Source organism: Mobula hypostoma, chromosome 20, assembly GCF_963921235.1.
Source record: "Mobula hypostoma chromosome 20, sMobHyp1.1, whole genome shotgun sequence".
NCBI classification, from domain to species: domain Eukaryota; kingdom Metazoa; phylum Chordata; class Chondrichthyes; order Myliobatiformes; family Myliobatidae; genus Mobula; species Mobula hypostoma.
Window position 1 is genome coordinate 25,558,646 of NC_086116.1, and position 23,701 is coordinate 25,582,346.

A 23,701-nucleotide genomic window follows, 5' to 3' on the forward strand; every position below is an offset into this window, starting at 1 on the left:
ATTCAACCAAGGCATCTGGCTCCTTACAGCCCATTGTGAACCAGTTTGCTCTCTCACTGTTATCTTTCAAAGCAGCCTAGTTCAGTTAAGACATTGTTGAAAGAATACAATTTTTCATTCCCTAGGATCTACTAAAATATTCAATTTCTAATAATTATATTTTAAGCTTTATGTAGAGAAAGAAAGGTACCATTCTAGAAATGTAAAAAGGCAGGAAGAGGAAGCAAATAGATTAAACCATTGAGTTTAATTCAATAATTTTATTTCCATATTCTATCCTAACAAACACTTTTTTGTTTGCATTTTTTAAAACAAGAGACTATCAGCAAATTTATTTGGTCTGGATTTAAAGCAGGTCAACAAGAAATAGCCTGCTGAATGAACTTCTTAACAGAAAGCTTCCCTGAATAGGAAAAGTTTCAAAACACTAATAAAACAGAAAACGTAATGGGGACAAAGAATTTTTAAAAAATCACACCTTTCAAGGACATTGTGAAGTATATCCTTGCTGGCTATTTACATTAGCTATGTAAAGAAAATACAAGCAAATAAATATTCACAACACATGTTAAGAATTAAGCAAATACTTTTGAAATGACTGATCAAAGAAACAAAACTTGTTCAATGGAATAAGGATCAGTAAGTAACAGCATCAGTAATTTATTCTAAGCAACACGCAATTCTTGTAAAGTATGAAAGAGGAATGTACGTAATACAATGAGTGAATGCCACTTTCTGTTGTTAGATCGTATTCTCTATTAGTGCATTAACAGGACTGACTACATTCTATTCACATAGTGAACACATACTAAGCTAAGCAAAATCTAGCTTAATCATATACAATAAATATATTTTTTATATTTGTTATTTACAAACTCAAATATTCAACAATTCATAATTTATACATTTTCCTCTATTAACATTTACTAAAATAAACTGTTTCAAACTATAGTTTCTTCATTATTATTTAGAAGTTGCAATCAAGTTGCATTGATAAGTTGCAAGGTGCAGTAAAAGAAATTGGAAAATATCTAGATTTTACCTTAAAATTAAGAATGTAATTACAAAAGCAATTTTGGAATCCATGTTTAAAAATAAGTGAAATCTATCACCTAGTTTGAAGTGGCTGTCAGTAAATAATGACAGACACATACTTCAATTTAAAATAAGGCTGATGCATATAAATGATTCCCTTCCAAACTCTGACCCACAGTTTAAAAGCACACTTAAAAAAAATATTCTGCCAATTTCCCAAGGACAGCTTCTTGCAACACACCAACGACTCTAATTCTTAAATCTCAAATGCCATGTATTAAACAGATACTTCATTTGAAATCTAATCCATAAAAGCAGAATTTACATTTTGAGATACATGAAATTTGTTGTTTGTTGCTTTTTATGCTTACACTGCAATAAATAAATATTCATGAATTTATTAATAATGTAAACAAACTTAGAATCTTAAGTTATAAAAGCAAGTTCACAAATTCGATGTCAGACTTCAATCTTTGAAATGAGTTTGTGGAATCCTGAGATCATTTTGGAATCTGCTTAAACAACAGAATTGCCGTTGCCTTTTTCGGAAGAAAGCATTTCTATTCCTCTTGCAAAAAGTCTTAACAGCTGGCAGTGAACTCTGTAAACAAAGAAAATCGAGTTATTAAGAACATGTTCATTACCTTTCAACAAGATTAGTGAGGAAATGTGAAAATGACAAAAGGGAAAATAGTTAATGATAAGGACCATTGACTATAACACCTTTCACTGAAGCAAGTGTTTCCTTTTAGTGTCATGGATATCAAATTAGCTCCAATATGGCATTTGATGCAAGTACTATGTTCTTCATAAATTGTAACATTGGTGTCATATTGTTAGCAGGCAACTTTCAGAGCTGGCAAAGGCAGTCTGTAGTTTCAGTGTGCAACACACATCTGATGCACATAAATACTGTCAAACTCGAATGTTCAGCAACAGGAGGGGATCACCAATGATCAGCATAGTGATGCTGCCTCAATTGCTACTCATTATTACTGCCATTCTGACAATTGTTGATGGTTTGTAGATTTCTTTTATGCTGCAGATTTTTACAGGAAAGAGCATGGCAGATGCTGATACAGCATCACTACAGATGCTGTACAGACCTCATAGGATTTGCAGAACTGAGACATTCCTAAGGATGGGTGCTTTTGGAGGCGTTCCCTTAATGAGAAGTGTGATATGTTATAACAAATTAAAGAAATGGAAAAGGGAGGGGTAGAGGGGAAGAATGCCACATCTCAGCCTGCTCAGAGAGCAACATTACTATCTGCAAGTCTTCAAGGAATAAAACGTATGCTTCCTATGTCTCAGCAAGCAAGTCCTCACTGGATTTATATTACTTTATTGTCATGTACACCAACATACAATGAAATTCCTCACTCACATGAACAGAGTAAGCAGTATTAATAGTAATAATAAATGCAATTAATAAAATCACAAGCACAAAACAGCAGAATGGTGCAAAGATTATATTGCATAAGCTGCAGAAATGCTGAAGTGACAATAACAGAATAAAAACAAAGTAGAATTCAAGAGTACAAGAATGTGGCAGTATTACTGGGAAAGGGATGAGAAGGAAGTGATTGTTTCGGAGATGTGATAGCAGTGGGGAAGAAACTACTCTTCAGTCTGGAGGTCTGGGATTTCAAGCCTCTATCTTCTCCCAGAAGGGGAAGAGTGGCAGACAACTTCGACAATACTATCAGCCTTCCCAAAGCAAGGCACTGCAAAGTGGACTGAATGGAAGGAAGTGATGAGTTTGTAAAGGACTGGATCGCGTTACTATTCTCTTCAGGTTCTATCAGTTCAGGGCCGGGCAGCTGCCATACAAGGCAGACGTGCAACCTGTCAAGATAACTTCTGGAGTGCAGCTAGAGAAGTTCAAGAAAAATCATCAAGGATATTCTGAATCTTTGGAGCCACCCAAGAAAGTAAACCAGCCCCCACCCCAGCTTCTTGACAATTCCTTAACAACTAATTTCCCTCACCTTGCTGACGTTTTGGGCTGGGTTGCTGTCCTGACACCACAACAAAAGGTTCTCTTCTAAAATTTATAACTACTCCAGTCACAAATGCAATTTCAAATTAGGTGGGGCTAAATTGTCAAGGGCTGTTAAGCACAGTGAACAATTATACATTGGTTTGCTTCCAGGCTAAAGTTGAAAAAACATCTGTATATTCTTGTAATGTGTGTACTGGGCGTTGCTGCTGCTTTCTTTTCAAAGACAGCCGATCATATTTCATTTCCTCTTCTGAGTAGGCAGGTGATTGGCATTGCACAAAGTTCTGAAATGATAACTGCCTTACTATGTTACACAATGCCACAGAACACAGTTAGCATCCTGAAATACATTACAAAAATAGGGATTCCAGTCCCATACATGACCTTCCTATAACACATTGTGCAGTGTTTCAACAACATTCATGATCCCTTTCTTTTGTTGCAATATATTTGAGTCACCAACCAAATCAGCTACGAGGGTTGGCTTCTCATGATTCAAGATTTATGCGCCTGCATGCACACACATATGCATACCAAGGGATTGTCCTCACAAAATACAGGTCTATTATGTTGAAGCAATCCTGCACTTCGAAAAACATTGAAGGATTGAATAAACTGCGTTTCAAGATTTGTAGAGGTCTGCTGCATTCTAAAAAATCTTACCATGCAAGTAAGGACAGGACAAAGGAGACATTCAGACAGCAACATTCTGCCACGATTGACAGTGAAACACTAATCTGATGACAATCTCGTGAAAAATGTCAATTCCTGTAAACTTTTACTGAAATCAAAAGAAATTTTGCAGAAATCATCTGCTTCTCTTCTTCGGCTGTCCATCAATTTTCAATGTTGACTGAGGCTTGGGCAAGGTTGTATGGAAGACTGGCAGTTGCCCATGCTGCAAGTCTCCCCTCTCCACGCCACTGATGTTGTCTAAGGGAAGGGGACTAGGACCCATACAGCTTGGCACCGGTGTCGTCGCAGAGCAATGTGTGGTTAAGTGCCTTGCTCAAGGACAGCCTCAGCTGAGGCTCCAACTAGCGACCTTCAGATCACTAGACCGACACTTTAACCACTTGGCCATGTGCCACACAGCAATCTTTAAATATTTTTAAATGCCACCGTACATCAGGAACACACAAAATAAAACTGTCTCTTATCAGCTGCCTTTGGGGTGGGCTGTAGCAATATGCCTCTTGGTGCTGCCCAGACGTTGAGTGCTCAGGGGGGGGCAGGGGGCTTTCATATCTACTCCAATTGAGTATAGGGACAAGAAACAAGACAGACAAGAAAAGTAAATTAATTGTGTTCATGCATTTGCCTGGAGCCTTGTCTTCTGTTCTCCTCCTTCCCCCCTCCCCCATTGAATCACTCCTAGGAAATTATGTCTTAGAAGCTAGAATCCAGAAAGTAGAAGGATGCTATCCATTATTGAAAGCTGCAGACAATCTTGGAGGAAAATGTCAAGAAACCAGGCTTAGAAGGCATAACTTTGTACCTTATCATCAGCTAACATGAAGAACGAACAACATATTTGTATTCAACCCTCTCAGGAATATGTCTCAGCAATTCCAGTAATCTGATGAAAGACAGATTACTGGTATTCTAAGACATCTTCAAGTCATAAGACATGCTGATAGCCAAAGCTTTAATGGAGCAATCTGCATCTTCAGGGCAATACACGTGCTACTCAAGCAATGGGAGGCTTGATTGTACTACATTACAAGATGAAATGCAATGCTGCATGATCTAATATCCATGTTAATGGAATTGGCCACCAGCTCCATACCGGAAAGCGTGGTTTCCAAGTGCTGTAATTATCTCTGCACAGTTGACACTAGGCCTAAATGTCCCTTAACACTGCATTACGTTTTTCCGCCAGGCTTGCCAATTCACTGGGCATTTCATTGTGCATACTCTATCTTTCTCTTGTAGGTTGTTCTTTCAAAATGTTTGATACTCTTGCAGTGGAACTCTTCAGTAACCCTGGTCTGGCAGAATTTGACATCAATATTCTCCTTTCCCTTTGCCACATTTGAATGAATTCATGGCACAAACCTCAAAATTTGCAATACATCCTATAAGCCCACTTCAAAATTATCTTATCTAGCCAATATCTTAGCTGGTATAAATTGCTGTTATACTGACAAATGATGACATTTTTAATGCAACTGTCATTTTGTTCCTTTACCAATGCTTGGTCAGTGTGCTGTTCTTAATGGGGAAAGAGTCACGAACACAACAGGTGCAAGCAGGAAAGATGTCAATAAGATTGAAGATGTAGAGAAAATTTACAAGGTGTTGCCAGGATTTGAGGACTTGAATAATAGAGAAAAGTTGAGTAGGTTAATACTTCAGTGTAGAAGAATGATGGGAGATTTGGTAGAGGTGCATAAATAGGGTAAATATAAGCAGGCTTTTTCCACTGAAGTTGGGCAAGACTAGAACTAGAGGCCTGGGTTAACGATGAAAGGTGAAATGTTTAAGGGGAACACAAGGGGCAGCTTCTTCATTCAGCATTGTAAGACTGTTGAACGAGCTGCCAATGTAAATAGTGGATGCAGGATCAATTTCAAGATTTGAGAGAAATTAATATAGCTGTCTGCAAGGAGTTTTTATATTCTCCTCGTGACTGTGGGTGTTTCCTCCCACAGTCCACAGATGTACCAGTTGGTAGGTTAGCTGGTCATTGTAAATTGTCCTGTGATTAGGCTAGGATTGAATTGAGCAAATACTGGGAGACGTGGCTATTTGGCACCTATATCAATAAATAACATTTGGATGGGGACATGGATGGGAGGGGCATGGTCCCGGTGTAGGTCAAAGGGACCTAGGTAGATTAGCAGTTTGATGCAGACTAGATGGGCTGAAGGGCCTGTTTCTGTGCTGTAGTGTTCTATAACTCTATGACTGAGTGGAGAGATGATAGCAAGTAATAAAACACGTTTACACTACAGTACTTGCAATTTGTACTGTACATTACTAGAAATTGTGGTAGAAATGTAAAAAAATGCTTTCACTTTGAGAATGCCAGACCTTCCTATGGCTTTAGTCCATAATTAAAGGTATCATATCCTATGCTTTGAACTCAACAACCAGTTGGTCTTGGTAAAGGTCATTCTATTAATTGAGCCCGTAGTTGAGCCCACACACCCTCTCCAGTTCTGTATCTATTTCTCCCCTTGCTAGTGAGGAGAAAGTATGCCCCTGAGTATTGATTAATTATATAAATCACTAAATAGCTAACAATGTGTGCAAGCTGTGAGATGTGAGGGGAAACCTACAGTTGAATTAGATGTATGACTATACACTATACTATATTACACACACACACAAAACAGGTAATGAATGATGGCAACAACTGTTGTTGGGATTCTGCCAGCATGTCTGAGACCTAAGGGGCAATTGTGAAGAAACTGGATTTGAAGATGAACTCAATGACATTGAGCACAGGATAAGGTCACTGAGATGAGTGCAGGTCTTTCTTCTCAGTTTGGCTTTGAACCCCATTAATACATGCCATTGCAGTACTTAACTGAGAATATTCTGGTTCCCTGGAGTTAAAACCTCTCTTTCCTACTTTGCACCACCTCCAAAATACCTCCAGGGTAGCACTGGTAAACCACTCATGTGTTGCATCAGGATTACAGCTTTTCGATGTTGATTAGTTTATCAATGACTCCAGCACTTATTCAATGCATCACAGCTTCCCTTAAGCGTTGCTAGTCATTCAAGATGCAGGTATACAGTATGAAGTGTATAAATTGGGCAGTAAGCACTGGCTGCTTAAATAAATTATTCAAAAAAGAACAGACATGAATTTGACATGCTACCTGCATCAGAAGCAATAGCTGTGGCTTAACTGAGTTTTGGAATTCCCCAATCCCATTTTCAGGGATTGTTGAATTTAATCTCAGGGCATAATATCCTTTTATGATTAGTAATATGTGCAAATATATGAGAAGCTTTCCAAACAAGTACTGAGCAACCAGTGCTTGCTTATAGATGAGAAACACTGGGTTGCTATCTCCTATTATATACTTTCAAGTTCTCCCATAAATGCACCAAAGTCTGCGTGCACCAAATTGTAATGTAAATGTGAACATGCAAACAAATCACATACAAGTGAATGATCAAAACAGGCAGGTACAGTCAGTACTGTAGAAAGAGCTTTCAGTACACTTCTCGGTTACACTAGTGTTCAAAGACACTAATTTGGTTGTTACAGTGCAGTTTAATAATGCTATCTTTGATGAGAAAACAAATTGCTAGGCAATAATTAATTTCAAAGGAACAAAAAAAATCAAAGACAAAATGCATCAGCTTACCTATTCTAAAACCAGTAGAGAGAAATGGAAATAAATAAATGAATCATAAGCAAGTTAAAGCATCTCAAAGTGTAACCTTATGTCCTCATCCTGAGAGGTGGAAATGGATAAGGCTGGCCAATAGGCCTTTGGTGAAGCTGTATAGGCTGATGTCATGTACAGTGGATACAATGAATTGAAGAAACTTGATCTCCAACCATACCATTGACTTTGTACAACGAAGATGGGAGGTCATTAATGGCCTTTGCTCCACTAGGAGCCAAGGGCCCAAGAAGAAGAAATAAGTTAAGATACATTATAATAGCTTTTTAAACTGCAGAACAACACATGGAAACAGGAAAGGGGCTGCAAGACTTGGTCCTTTCCAACCAATTTTAATGGCTTTATAAATCACATAATAAAGTGTAGGCAATCAGTACTATATTCCACAGCAGCTGAACAAATACAATATATGTGGATTTATCATTGATTTGAAAATTAAAAGAGATGAGCAGATGGGTTTTTGCATCTGTTAGTCTTGTCACATAGTATGCAAATAAATTCACTCCAAGTGCATTATACAGTATTTCTCAGAAATCATGGTTGAGGGCAGTGTGCTCACTTCACCATTTACATCTAGCTCATAGGCTCGCAGTGATAATTTAGGCACAAGAATAACTCAGTTATTCAGATTATGAAAGGTGAAATCAAATTTATGAAGACATGAAATATGTACTGCATTGATTTAAGTCAAACATCACACATTAATGAATAGTACCACAAAGTCAACAATTTCTCATGAAGACAACAATCAGGTGGTTGGCTGACAAAACTGACAATATATTAGGAAATAAGCGAATAGCCTACCTCACTTCAATGGCTGCATGCTCAATTATCTCTCCATCACAATCCCAACAGCTAGTAAGCTGCACACAGCTACAGGTGGGATGATCTCTACAGAAATGTCCAAAGAGATTTTTGCTAACTTCCTGGATATCACTGTCCTCCTCATCACAGTATTTTGGAGTAAATTTGAATCTCTTCACTCTGTATACCTCGACAAAAGCAAGGTCAAACTGAAAATATCAAAAGAACTGTGTTCAGCATGTTAAGACTTTATAATAAACAGGCATCTCAAAATATACCACAAATATTTAAGTGAAATATTGATTTAAAAAGTCTGAATAGAAAGAGTTTCTATAGTAGTTTTTCCACCTCATTATAACTGTACTTGAGTATCACCCAATTCACTTGACCCAGTTGTCTCTTCACTTACACAAAACCAACTTCTATCTTTCCTTCCTTTACCATTATTTTCCCCTATTTTCCCCAACTTGGAAGTATTTAGGCCTGCAAAGTGTCACATGTGTCTAATATACAAATACAGAGGAGCTTATGGATGCACACTGGTGCATAAAAACAGGCATGTGGATGCCTTTTTCATGATTTTGTTCCAAGTGCATCTGGCTACATATGCAGAAGGAGGTTTTCATAATACCTGCAGGACCTGCTTTGCCATTTGTTAAAAGGGGTTGATTCTCAAGTCAGTCTTAAACGTTAGCCTGCAAGCAACTCCAGCGCGATCCTTCGCTCTTCCCCATCTCCATCACTAAATAAACCCTCTCTACAATACACCACCTTTACCAAAGCTCTACCTGACCTTTGTACTGGTTGTACCTTTCTAATGTCTTGGCCTATCCTTTTACTACCTTCTAGGACATGAACTTTGGCCAGCCTCTTCAACTACCCCCACCCACCCAATAAACATTACCCCTTTGACCTACCCTTATTTGGTCTCCATAACACAGCAATTCCTCACACCAACCTCAAAACTAACTCTCTATGTGGTCAGGCATGGCAGGGAGAGTTTTCTTCCTTCTCCCATCTGTGTGAGATGTGGGACTTTCGAGAGACTTTGAACTTTTTTTTTTACTGTGCCCATGGCCTGTTCTTCATCAAGTTATGGTCTTGTTGCACTGTTATAACTATATGTTATAATTATGTGGTTTTTGTTAGTTTTTCCAGTCTTAGTCTGTCCTGTGTTTCTGTGATATCACACCGGAGGAATATTGTATTATTTCTTAATGCATGCATTACTAAATGGCAATAAAAGAGGACTGCGTGTCCTCATAATCTAATCTAAAAGAAACATTGAACAAGATATAAAACTCAGCTGGTCAGGTAGCATCGGTGGAATGGAATAGCCGACATAGAAAGGAAGGGGGCAGAAGCCCTGGATCCCTTCCCTCCACTTATGAGCACAAACTTCACCATCCCTATTAGGTGAAGGTATTCCCGCACCCTACCTTCCTAACATTAATGATTCCACTTGATCCAATCTCACCGTTGTAGAAGTGTCTGCCTTTGGGCTCTCAGCTAATGCTGTCTAAACTGCTAGGTACTTCCAGCATTTTGTTTTTTAATTTCAGATTTCCAGCATCTATAGTTACTTATTTTTCCCACCTTTCCTTCAAATTCTGTTATTGCACAATGCAGGAGTCAAAAGATGCTCAGATGTGCTGCAAGGCCTACTCAGTATTGTACGATTTTTTTTAAAGTAGAAAGTGTCATCTTTCAAAAAAGCGTTCATGAACTACATTTACTCCTATTTTATTTACTTATTTTTTAAACACTTTATACACTTTCTAGGTTTTAAACTTAAATTTCTTAAACATTAAAACATATTACAAGGTAACAGACTCTATTGCAACAGAAACTTCCCTACAATGGAAAAAAAACAATAGTTTGTCGAAATACTGAATGTACGCAGCATGTCTTTCAGCAGCCAATTCCCCAAACCGTTAAACCTTTCCTCTGTATTGATTAAATTACCTAGAGTCTCAGATACCAGCTCAGGAAAGCTTTGTTTCAATTGGTTAAATTGCAGCTTGTAAATTCTATCAAAACAGTATCAACTCCTTCCTAATATGACAACATGGAGGCAAGTTTTCATAAGGATTAGAAGTGCTTACCATAAAATATTCAATGTTTACTGCATTTCACAGTCAATTTTATAAAACTTTTTGAATTTCATATTGTGAGGAACATAATACTAAAAGAAAAATTCAATACATCTCTACCTGATCATTGCTGGTTGTGTGCCTAATGAGATACCTGAGGAAACTGAGCCTTGAACATTTGCGAACTACAATGAGGTCCATGGTCCCATCAGCTAAGTGTGCAGCAGGCGAAAGACCCTTTGGAGATTTTGGACATGCACAACTTATATTTGCTGAATTTATAGCTAGGAACTTTCCTTTAATCACTTTCCATTGCTGGTGATCATCTAAATCAAAGAAACAAATTTTCACATGAACTACCAAGTTGCAGATTACAATCTCTATAGCCATTGTTGCATCAGGCCATTTTATTTTATAGAAAGACACCATGTAACCAAAAAGGTATTAGATAATAAGAACTTCATTACTGCAAATGCTAGTGTTGCAAGAATGATCAGAAACAAGTAATTTTCGGTAAAAATAGAGATTTAAAAATGATTAAACAATGTTATCCATGATCCAGAACACTGGACAACAAAGATTTTGCTTCCTGTATACTTTTGGGTGTAGCTTACAGATTTTGGGCTGCTGATCCTAAAAATCACCAAGAAATTTCCCAATCATGCACAATTTTTTTTGGAATTGCCTATATTTGTTATTTCAAATCATAATTCAAGTCAATTAAAATGTTACCTATAATGCAAGCTGAAAAGTTTTCTATCTTGTACAGGCATGCCTAGGCAGAGCAGATGCTGCATGGCAGGATAGGCTTTAGAAAGGCTATAAAAACGCCATGCACACACTGTTCTGTGCATTGCGCTTACATGTATATTGGTTTGTGACCACATTGATGCACATGCTCTACACGCAGAGCATATTGTGTGCACTCATCATAATACAATAATTGTATTTTCAAGAGCTTTTGTGATAGCAAAATGTTTTGCCAATGTTGCAACAGCTGTGATGCTTAAATCTCAAAGACAGAGCATGACTCCCCTTATTAAAAACTACCAGCTCTACTTTAGGTGTAAAATTGGTGACCAAGACAAAGCCTGGGCTCTTCACATTTGTTGCTGAACATACAATTTGATCTTAGAGCTTGGCTCAGTGGTACTTGGAAGTCAATGCTGTTCGCTGTCCTGATGATATGAAGAGAACAGAAGGATTATGTGACAGACTGCTACTTCTGTCTGACAAGTGTCTTTTGTTTCTCTGCTAAAAACAAGAAAACCATGGAATACCCCAATCTCCCTTCAGCCATGAGACCTATGCCGCATGACCATAGTCTTCCAATACCGAAGCCACCAGAGATACAGGAGTCTAACAAAGGCTGATAAAGATGCCATGATGCACAAATCACAAATGAAAAACAACAATAACACTAAGAGGTTTTGATTCCCTTGTGTTAAGTGAGCTTCATGTGCTAACTGAATTGAGTTAAATGACTTGGGTTTGTCAAAGGGAAAAGCAAAATTTATTGGGTTCAAGACTGCAGGGATGAAATCTGCTGTCACCAGGCACAAAAATTTCTGTGAAGAACTTCGATATTTGAGACAGATGTTTCCCAGAATAAATGATGTCAAGATTAAGGAAAACATTTGTTGGTCCACAAATCAAACAGGTCATCAATGATAGGCAATTCCAAGAACTTATCATGGGACTGGAGAAAATTGCATGGAAAGCATTCAAGAATGTTGTTGAAATCTTTTTTGGCAACTACAGAGCACCAAACTATGTGCAGCTGGTTGACAACATGCTTCAGGCATACAAGTAGTCTGAAATTATATTTGTGTTCAGCTTTAAGCGGTCTATCATAACCACATAAGATTTCTGAGGAAGCAACATTTTCGTAAAAAAATTGTTGCCTAGTATTGTTATAGACAACCCCCATTTCTCAGTAATGTGAGGCCCCTTTTCCTACCGAATCCCATGTTATAAAAAGAGATGCGTTCTTATGCGATGTTTTCTCCCAACAGCAATGACTCCTCAGGTGTGAGGTTTAAAACCAATGGAATTATGAAACTCTTAAATTGCAGTAATTTTTTCCTAGCTTAGTTCAACCAAGAAAATGGAAATATACACTTTGATGTATATTAAAATAAAGCAGTTCTTTCTGTGGTTGGTAACCCATCTGTACAGTAATCTCCAGCCAGGGGATCAGCAGGATTGTTTTAATTTAATGTATTGAAATTTATTTTATTCTGTGAAGTACACCCCACTTCATGGAAAGACTGACAAGAAAAATACAGGAAGTAGAAAATAAACAGAAAAACAATATGAAAAAAGTCCGAATTCCTGAAACAATGTTTATAAACAACCTGGTTAGAAATTGTGTTATTGAAACATAGGACTGATCTAGATTGGTAGATCAAAGCACAGTTTGACTTACAGGCAAAAATTGAAGAGCAGTGATGCAATGGATTATAACAAATGAACTGGAGTTCACATAGTCATTTACAAGCAGATTATCAGTGCTCTTGGAAAAGACCTCCACAACTGAATCAGTATTCCTCAAAATTCATAGAGGCCTCAATCTACATTTTCATGAAAACTAACAAGATGCAATCACATCAAATACTTAAAGTAAGGAATTTGAACAATACATAAGGCATCCAAATTGAATGTAGGCTGAAGAGAAAGGGTATGGCTTTGATTAATTAGAAAGTATTAATAAAAAAAGATTGCCTTGTCTGTTTCTAAAGCAAAACTCTTAAGTGGACTCCTGTTTAACCTGCACCTGTGGTATTTACAGAAATGGATCTGTTTGATTACTGCTGAGAAGTTTTAGGTATATATGTTTTTTTTTCTATACAAGTTCCATGGAAATTTGTATTCCATCTCTCAGAATTTTTGATGGGGATGTGTGAATTTCTTTCTACCTAAGATGATGTAACACAATGGTTGTCTGTATTGCCATTATAACAGATTTAAAGTCATACAACATGGACACAGGTCCTTCAGCCTGCTATGTCTTACCAACCATCAAGATTAAGATAGTAATTCAATTTTCCAGTCATGGCATTTCTGTACTTAACTAAATATTTCTTAAATGCTGTGAGTGTATCTGCCTCCATCATCACTCTTAGGTTGTGTATTAAGGATCTGAACTATCCACTGAGTGAAAAAAAACCTCTTCCTTTAAAATTTCCTACATGTTACTTATACACTCCCATTATAGTACACATTTGCTAACGTAAAACACTTTCCTTCTGTATCCTAGCCATGCTCCTCGTAGTTCTATATTCATCAGAAAGACATCAGCCTTTTCTGGTCTAGAGAGAAACAAAGCCAGCCTATCCAGCCCCACCTCATCGCTGAAACCCTCCATCCCACTGGATACATTTTGGTGAATCTCCTTTCCACCCTCTCTAGGGTAATCACATCTATCTGATAGTGTTTTGACTAGCATGAGACACTATTCCAAATGTAGTCCAACTGATGTACCGTATGACTGCACCATGATTTTCTAGATTTTATATTCTAGTCATAATTAACTGTGTGTCTTTTAATCACCACATCTAGCACAGCAGTTAGTGTAATGCTTTACAGTGCCAGTGATCCGGGTTTAATTCCCACCACTGTCTGTAAGGAGTTTGTATTTTCTCCTCATGACTGTTGTATTTCCTTCAGGTGCTCTGGTTTCCTGTCAAAGTCCAAAGACAAATGGTTAGTCTTAGTAAGTCCTGAGCAGGCTATGTTGGCACTGGAAGCATGGGACACTTGCAGTTGACCCAACACATTCTCAGAGTGTGTTAGTCATTGACGCAAACAAAGCACTTCACTGCATAATTCAATGTATATGTGACAAATTTACTTATCTAATTTACCCTTGTTTATATATGTAGAGTCTTGTTTTGTTTTTTTTTAATTTTCTAGGGCCCTAGTCCATTATTCCTCCAAAAATGGAGACTCTCACATTTTTCAGGATTAAATTCCATCTACTATTTCACTTCACATCTTCTCAATGTGTCAATATCATTCTGTAGGGCCAAAATCTATCCTTACTATCAATATCACCAATCTTCGTGTCATCTACAAAGCTACACTGACATCCAAGTCATTAGAGTATGTGACAATAACCAAGGGCCCTATCACTCAACAACATTTTACACCAGTGGTCATAGGCTTCTAACCAGAAAGTCAACCCTTGACCATCACCTTCTGCTTTATATCATTAAAATAATTCTGAATCTCAGACACCACTTGCCCTGGATCCCATGAGCTCTTAATGTTTGGACCAGCTTTCCATGTTGAACACTGTCAACAGTTTGACTGCAGTTCATCTGAACTACATCAATCATACTGTCCTCATTGACACACACACAAAATGCTGGAGGAAATCAGCAGGCCAGGTAGCATCTACGGAAAAAGTACAGTTGACATTTCATGCCGAAACCCTTCAGCAGGATTGGAGAATAAAGGCTGAGGAGTAGATTTTAAAGGCCTGCTGAATTCCTCCAGCATTTTGTGTGTTGCTCGGATTTCCAGCATCTGCAGGTTTTCTCTTGTTCGTGATACTCATTGACATATTTAGTCATCTCCTCAAAAAAAAATTCAAACAAGTTTATCAGATATGAATTTGAAACAGTAAAGCCATTGTGACTATCCCTGCAGAACCTTTGCCTGTCCAGGGTTGGATTAATCCTATCCCTCAGAACTTATTCCACTAATCTCCTTTTCATTGATGTTAGAATTACCAGCTTATAATTATATGGCTTATTCATGCTGCCAGAAAAAATATTACATTCACTGTGCTCTAGTCATCTGGATTTGAAAAATTCTGTCATTTTCCCACAATCTTCTCGCTTGCCTCTTGGAATACATCTCATTGTGCCCTGGGGATTTATCATGCTTTAACCTGTTAAGACATGTAACAGTTCTACTTCACTGGCAATTTGTTCTAGAATTGCACTGCCTCACTCCCAATATTGTTTTCTATAGTGAATAAAGATGAGCAATATTCATTTAAGACTTCACCTGTATCATCACCTACTGGACTGTAGTCGGGGATTCTTGTAGGCAGAAAAAGAACTAAGATGAATTGATTCCTTAAATTCATTTTATATAGTACAAAAGGTCTGTGGACTCAACACGGTTATCAGGCTTAATGTTATCAACTGTCATAGACCTATCCATAGCACGTGCTGGTAACAAGATTTGAGAGTGCATGGATAAGCCTATTAGCTACTTCATGTGACCAGAGAAGTTTGTAATCTTACCACTATTAAGAAATTTGAATTCCCTTTCTTTTTTTGATGCCTTCAGTTGCTCTCCACTGTGCTGACAGATACGACATCTAAAAGAAGAGCATCCAATATTAAGGTCAGAATTATGTTTTCATATACTGGCATGCAAGAACATACATTGGAGCAAGCTGGATATGGAGTTCATGGTAGTCTCATTATGCATTTCTATCAATACACCGATACAAGGATGTAAATCTGGTAGGATTTGGGATTCCAAACAATTGTAACAGTAGAAAATTTTTTTTAATATCCAAATGGCCTGGTTTCATAAAATGTTTCATTACATTGGTGTTGCATTAAGAACGAATTTTCATAGACCATAGTGTGCAAAAGCTTGGGGGGGGGGTGGGGGTGTGTGTGTGTGTGTGTGTGTGTGTGAGAGAGAGCAAGCGCACGCGCGCGCACACACATACGTACACACACACACACACACAACACTTATATACGCAAGAGAGCAAGGGTGCCCAAGACTTCTGCATGGCATTTGTCAATGTGGAGCAGAGAGCGAGTTTATAAATCTGGTGGGAGCAAAGGATGTTGGGAATGCCGAGGGTGGGGCACCATGGGAGGAGTGCCAGGGGAGGGGGGTGGCACATGTGCAACCACATCCAGCCTTGAGACACCAAACAAGGTTATTTGATTCCAAATAATTAGTTTATTGATCATTGTGGAATGTCTCTCTACTGCTTCCCACTCTGTCCCCTCTCCCTTACCCTTTTCCCAACCACAATTCCTCACTCCCTGCCCCCTTCCCACTCAGACGCAATAGAGACCCATATCACAATCAGTCACATCATGAAGTGTGTTTTTTTTTGGTGGCAGCATTACAGTGCAATACATAAATTACAGCATTGTGCAAAGTTGTAATATTTACTACTTGAACATAAATTACTTTCCACTCAAGTACATTATGTCTTAATTACTTACAAACAACTTGACTGGCACTGGATAATTACTTACTATGCCTCTGGTTCTAATTATTGTTTATGATTCAACTTCTGATAGTCTCTTTGTTTTATATTTTTCTATCATATTTCATTCCACCTTACATTATTTTCTATTAATAAATTCACTTATATGGTTTAAATTTCACATTTCCTGATAGAAAAAAATTGCAGGTTGCAAAACAATTGTTCTCACAATCACTCTTGATTCAGGATTACAACACAAAACGTGAACTATCCCTTTGCCTCCACAGATGCTGCTTGACCCACTGAGTTCCTCTAGCAGTTAGCTTTGCACAACAAACTGTTCATTCCATCCACAGGTCCCAGATCCCCTACAGATGTCGGCTACTGCTTTCTCTGATAACCGCAAATCAAAGAACAAGTAGCTAGTGTCACTTGTCTGACATTGATCAGACCATTTTATACTACTGCTGACTTTAGAAAAAGATAACTGAGAAGCACCAAATTAATGTTTAAGATTTCACCTTTTGTTTGAAGTAATTACTCCAAAACAATCTAAAGTTACATATATTTAAGAATGCAATTTGTTTTTAGAATGCAGTAACCTTCTCAACCATGTAACCTTTTGACAGGTTTGTTAGTTAGCAGAAAGCAATTCATTGATGAGATCTCAGCAAAAATATACAATTTAAAAAAATGGGCAAGATACATGTTTATTAGTCGGGAAAAAAGTTTGGCAGGGAGAACAAGGTAAGACTACTCACCCAGCTGCACATGGTCTCTGATCTCTTGGACTACCAAGCGTTTCAGTTGCTGGTAAATAAGAAATTACTCCTTCATAGCACTGGTGAGTTAGAAAAGCCTTAAAACCTACATGGAAAAATAAGTTAAACTGTGATAACTTGGGTTTTGGGACTGTAGATTTTAAATCACAAATTGATGTGAATGAATACAGAGCATTCACACCAGGACCACCAGACTTCAGAAATAGTTACTTTCCCCCAGCAATAAGACTAATCAAAACCTCCAACCACTAATCCCCCCTCCACATCCTCAACTGCCACTACTTTATAATTTTCTGTCAGTCACCTTATGTACAGATGGTTCTGTAACTAGTGTTACTTTATGGACATACAATTAATGTAGGCTCATATTTACATATCTCATTTAAAACAAAATCATTATTGCTTTCTTTATCTTGTGCTTTTTGGAGCCGAAGTAAAATTCATAAGCCATACATTTCACTTCTTTTGCCTTTTATATTTGTTTTTCGCCTTGGATATGATTCGGGAACTATTGGAACCTGTGATTTGTTGTTTAGAGATTGTTTGGGTCTTCCAGTGCTCTGTAGTCTCTGAGAGGATTCCAGGAGAGGCAGCATGCACGACCCTCTAGGTGGGCAGGCTGTGGGATGGGGTGCCAGCCAATGTTTGACTCCATTTCGCCAATTAAAGCTTCCACTGAGCGCTGATTAAAGCAAAAAGGGAAGCTGAGGCATTGAGGCGGGTTCAGAGGGTGAGCACTGGCTACCTGTGTTCTGATCAATCTGCTACCAGAGAGGAGACAGTCTGCCACTGTAACTGGAGAGCATTGCCCAGGTTTTCTGCACTTTGGATGTGGACTTGCACTAGACTTTATATTCAGTCTTAAGTTTTTTTTTAAATATTGTGCTTTTTTTTTTAACCCGATCTTTCTTGTTTTTTTTTTGCGCAGGAGGGGAATTTGGGGGTTGATAAACCTGTTTCATTTTCTTTGTTTTTTTCCTTCAGGAAGATGGGATTTGGGAATTGATGATCATGCTGCCTTTCTTTTCTTCCTTGGTTTCATGGCTACCCGGAGAAAAAGAATTTCAGAGTTGTATACTTTGATAATAAATTAACCTTTATTTCATTCATCTTTCCTGTTGTGTACTGGAAATAATATACAATCATGCATCTAAATTCCATTTTCCTTCCTTGTCATAGGCTTTTCCACTGGCAAAAAATTGTTATTGCATTTAACACAGCAAAATAACCCAAATTAGAAGGGAAAATAGATAACAAACCAAAAGAGCTGAAAAACTGTTCTGAAGTTTGGTGAAATATGAAACAGAAATTGAGAGTTAAACAAGGAGGGAAAAAAAAGAGGAAATTCAGAGAAGGGACAGCTGATAACAGTATCAGCATAGTGCAAAATGGAAGGGATGGAAAAGTGGACAGTTCAGGTAAAGATTAAGAGATGGAGTAAGTTACAAAAATAAAGAAGGGCAAGACCATGAAGCAATATGGAAACAGGAGTGAGAATCTGTAAAATAGCAATTTTCCACACTCAGACTAATGCAAGTTAGCAAGCACAGATTAATAGGATTTCATGAAAAGGTATATACACTGAAGTTTTGGACGGACACCCGCTTTTAGGATGTAAAAGTGGGCAGAGTGGAGAACTTACTGATAGTTGACTCCAGAGGTTACAAAAGAACCGATATCTTCAGCAACAAGTTTATTTAGGTAATGACTGAGAATATATCCTCGACATCAACAAGCAATAAATATACTAAACAGGAAGTAGATGATGTTTTAGAGCAGAAAACTGCACAAAAGCCACTTTTAGTCACAAGTAGAACTGAAGGAAACAGAAATGATACAATCATGACAGTTCTTTCAGAGGTGCACAATGTTACAACTAACACAAACTGGCATCTAGAGCAAGAAAAAAAAATGTCATATCAAATGTAATTACCAGAAAAATCGTATCTTGATGGACCCATCCAACGATTCTTTTCACTGTCTGATACTGTATCACCATAAAATCCATATCCTAATAGAGATACTGAGTATTTCAAAAACATATTTTTATGATGTACTGAACTGACATCAATGGGTTGTGAATCACCTGTGGGGAAAACAATAACAAAGTACAAGAATTATCTCAAAGAAACCTTTCAACTCCAGAAAGAACAAACATTATGTTGTTAAATTTGGCTGTATTTGTCTTTAATGTGGTTCCACATTGCACTAAATCTGACAATTGAACAATCCGTTAAAAGATTAGAAATATTAAGAACAAATTAAAAGTGGGGATAAGCTGAAATATTTTTACTACTGTAGGAATGAGATTATTCTAAAGAAAATGTGATAGGCACTTTTAGAAGTTTAACTGCAAGCTGGCTGTTATTCAGATCTACATATGCCAATATAAAGGATTTTCACAAGAAAGCTATGCTATTGATGAAAAGGTGATCAGATCATGGGAATACATTAAGGAGAAGTGAGAGGATGCTAATGTTTGGGAGGAGCCATCTTTCAACTACCTGATGGTAATGTAGTGGCAGTGGGATGCATCATTTCCTTCAAATTTTCTGCAATCTCAATGTCTTCAACCTATGCTATAGTTTCATACACTGGCAGCTGAAGCAGTTAAATCAATACATTTTAGAGTACATTTTTGAATTTTTTAAGCACAAAATGTATTAAAATCAACAAGATAGGACACTCAAAATTTAGAGATTAGTAGTGAATGAAAATTAGAAAATAATCTGGAAGGAACAGAACATTTTGCAACTAGTTTTAATATGAATATAATGTCAAGCAAAAGGAGCAATGTTAATTAAAGCCTTGCATTTAAAACAGTGACATTCAAGGGGATGGAAAATAACTTGTTCACAATACATTATTAATTGGCAAATCTACATAAAATACAGTACAAAACCAAACATGAAAGGAAAATCTTCTTGGTAAAACAAAAAGCCTCAATAAAATGTGACAGAACTGAAAATCTAACACATTGTTAAAACTATATAACCAACAAAAACATACAAGAAAAATTACAAATAGAAAGCATGAAAGGAAAATGCTGACCCAACAGCCAAAGATGCAAATGGGAATCTGAGTGATAATATAGTACGACATTCAACTAAAGACAAATGTCATTCATACTATAGTAATTAGATATAACATGAAAATATATGTTCACAGTAGAGGACAACATTAAAATAAAAATAGAACAGGGAAAATAAAATTAATTCAAGGAAAGGAACCTTGTGAATTCAGTAATGCAAGAAAATAGAAAAAAGAAAATAACAAGACTTCAGAGAAAAATATAAAGTGCTTGATGGGAATGATAGGCTAACATTAACTGACTTCCTCTCTAGGAGGTGAGTACTGCCACAATATATTGTTAACTACCGACGAATGTTGCTTATGTGAATATTTGATTAAGACATTTGAACAAGTCTGCTTTCTGAAAAGCAAAAATAAATGGTATTTGCAGGCAAGCTTGTGATATGGACTGGTATTTAGTGGGGAGGTTGGAGAAGTAGTACCACAAATTAAATATCATCAAACTGGTGGAAATTTCTTCAAAGATTTACCCAGGTATGGCACTTTTTCCAATCATTGACTTTAACATGTTGGCAAGTACCCTTTCGCACACTATTTCTATGCCGATCATCTATATTAATCCCACTTGCCTAAATCAATTCAATATCCATCTATGACTTGCTTATTCAAGGACTTGTCCAGATACATTTTAAATCCAAAATATATAGCATTCATTTGTCAAGGTAAGCCCAGTAATTTAAAGTTATTTTCAGGAAAATGGACCTTTCATAAAACTTTTTAAAAAGCTGATCTGTATTTTCTGGCTATTTGCATTTCAGATTACATCTAACATCAAGATACCAACCTACAATGATGTGTAAGGCAGAAGTTACTGGATCATTTGTTCCAACTGTTGCATAGCAGATGCAGTCTGTAGAACCTGGAATAGACAACACGTCTTAGTTTAATTTTCCATTTCTTTTATTTTGCTGTCATGATTATAATAACAGAAGTTTTAAAACTCAGGATTTTTGTCAAAGTGAGATGATGTTGCTCTAACTTAAATTAAGGTGGCGAAGTAATTACATCAAAACAACTTCCTTGATTGGCATTATTCAAACCAACGAGGAAGAAATTAATGTCAGATCTGATTCTTGGAAAGGAGGTGGGTCAAATGGACCAAGGTAGGATAGTGGTTAGCATAATGCTTTATAGTACCGGCAACCTGGGTTCATTTCTCATCACTGTCTGTAAGGTGTTTGTACATTCTCCCCGAGACCGCATGGGTTTCCTCTGCATGCTCCAGTTTCCACCCCCAGTCCAAAATGCACTTGTTGGTAAGTTAATTGGTCATTGTAAATTGTCCAGTGATTAGACTAGGATTAAATTGAGGGGTTGCTGGGCAGCTCAGCTCGAAGGTCCACACTGTATCTCAAAAGAAAAGTGTCAGTGGAAGAATATTTGGAAAATAGTAACCATCAGATCAAAATGTTTAGATGAATAGTAGAGACTAGAAAGCAGAAAATAGCAGAATAACATAACTGAAGGGCTAAGTTCAAAGGGATGTGACCAGCATAAAGTGGAACCAAATTAACAATAAATAAATATGAAGTAGACAACTTTAAAGATGAAATGCTTCAAACAGTGGCTAGATTTATATTACTGTGCAAAAGTCTTAGAGAGATATGATCTGCACAGTACTGTTACTGTAAAAATAAACAAATTTAATGACATATCTGAGTGAAGATAAACCTGATTCTGATGTGGGTCTCTATTCTGGATGAGTGGGACAGGGCAGGGAGAGCAGAATTATGTTTGGGAAAAGGGGAAGGAGAGGGAAGTATTACAATGACATTCTAATAACCAATGAACCAATTACTTAGAATCAAATAACACTGCTTGATGTCTCACGGCTGGGTGTGTCTGCATCTGGGCCACACCCCACCCCTGGCACACCTTCTCTGCCACCTGTCCCACAACTCTCCCGTGGCACTCCATCTTCATCATTCTCAACATCCTTTGCTTCTGCTAGATTTACAAACTCGCTCTCTGCGCCACATTGACAAATACAGTACTGTACAAAAGTCTTAGGCACCCTAACTATAAACTCATTTGTCTAAAACTTTTACACAGTACCCAAGGTTAATGGATAACAAAATCAAAGCCAGACCTGAGTGGGCAAGATTTGATTGCTGTCAGTCTGTATTTATTTAAAAGGCGAATAACTCCTTTGAGATCCAGACTCAATACTGAAAGCTGAGAGTCCAAATCAAAGAACATCTGGGGCTAGCAGAAAGTGAATGAGAACTAAAACTAACATAAACAAGAGCCAAAAATCATCCTTAATAGGCAAGTAAATACAAGTGGACAGTAAGTAAAAGCTCGAGGCCAATTAAAAAATGTGATCTATGCACAGAGGCAGAGGCATAACTAGAATATTAAATGAGTTCTAATGGCAGAGGATGCTGCCAAAAATCTCAGAAGTGATAGTGATAATGGACCAGATGTGGTGAAAATTTTTTGAACAGGAACAGCACTGATTGGCATTGTTTTAAGTAAGGTTGCTGAGGAAGATGAACACAAGCTTACCATAATTATCTTTCCCATGAAACTTACCAACGAGATGAAAAATGGCAACCATGTTCAGAAAATGGGTAACAAAATCCCTAGACCTGTTTAAGCTAAGATGTGAGGAGGAACAATCAGGGAACAAATAAATAAGCACTTGAAGTTTAAGCAAATAAGAGCCAGAATTGAGTTTTTAAAAATGACAAATCCATGTTTGACTACCATAACTGAATATTCAGCTAGCATAACTGTTAAGGTGATTAGAGGAATGTGGTCATTGCCATGCACATAATTTTTAGAAAATCTTTGATAAAGTATAACATACAAGGCTTACTAGAAAAAAATGAGGGTTGTGGTATTCAAGGATCGAGAGCAGCATTGATCAGAAATTAGCAGAAAGCAGAGTTATGACAAACAGCTGTTTTTAAACAGGAGATGGCAATGAAATGCTGTTCCACAGAAGCCAGTGCTGGGATCAGAGGTTTTGCATCACTCCCATACAGAATGCAAAGGGCAGCAATTACAAGTTTGCAGATGACATGCAGAAGGCAGCGAGGAACACAATATCATTCACTGACAGGCTGGTAGAATGAACATGTATTAGATTAAATTTAGAACCGTTAAATACTTCCAGGACCTAACGATCCTGCTTTCATTCATCCTGCCAAAGTATAAGTGCAGAGAATTTTCTAAGCACGGTACAGCAAGTGCAGCATATGGTATTCTGAGATTCAGAGGTACAGCCTATAAAATCAAGGAAAAAATGTTGAACCTAGTTAAACTACCACTGCAATACTACATCTGAAACTGGTATCTTACATTAAGGAGGTTGTGAA

At 37.4% G+C, this 23,701-nt stretch overlaps 1 protein-coding gene across 1 annotated transcript in view; it reads right to left on the reverse strand.

The window, feature by feature from the left end:
• Positions 1–258: 258 nt before the first annotated feature.
• cerk (ceramide kinase) overlaps positions 259–23,701 on the reverse strand; it is a 49,474-nt gene continuing 26,031 nt past the window's right edge. Inside the window, exons 7-13 of the mRNA XM_063072579.1 lie at positions 21,163–21,237; positions 19,219–19,371; positions 17,265–17,370; positions 15,566–15,642; positions 10,428–10,633; positions 8,215–8,423; positions 259–1,636 (exon numbers count right to left, since the gene is read on the reverse strand). Coding sequence (XP_062928649.1) covers positions 1,552–1,636; positions 8,215–8,423; positions 10,428–10,633; positions 15,566–15,642; positions 17,265–17,370; positions 19,219–19,371; positions 21,163–21,237 — 911 coding nt within the window. The 3' untranslated portion in view covers positions 259–1,551. The remainder of the gene's footprint in view (positions 1,637–8,214; positions 8,424–10,427; positions 10,634–15,565; positions 15,643–17,264; positions 17,371–19,218; positions 19,372–21,162; positions 21,238–23,701) is intronic.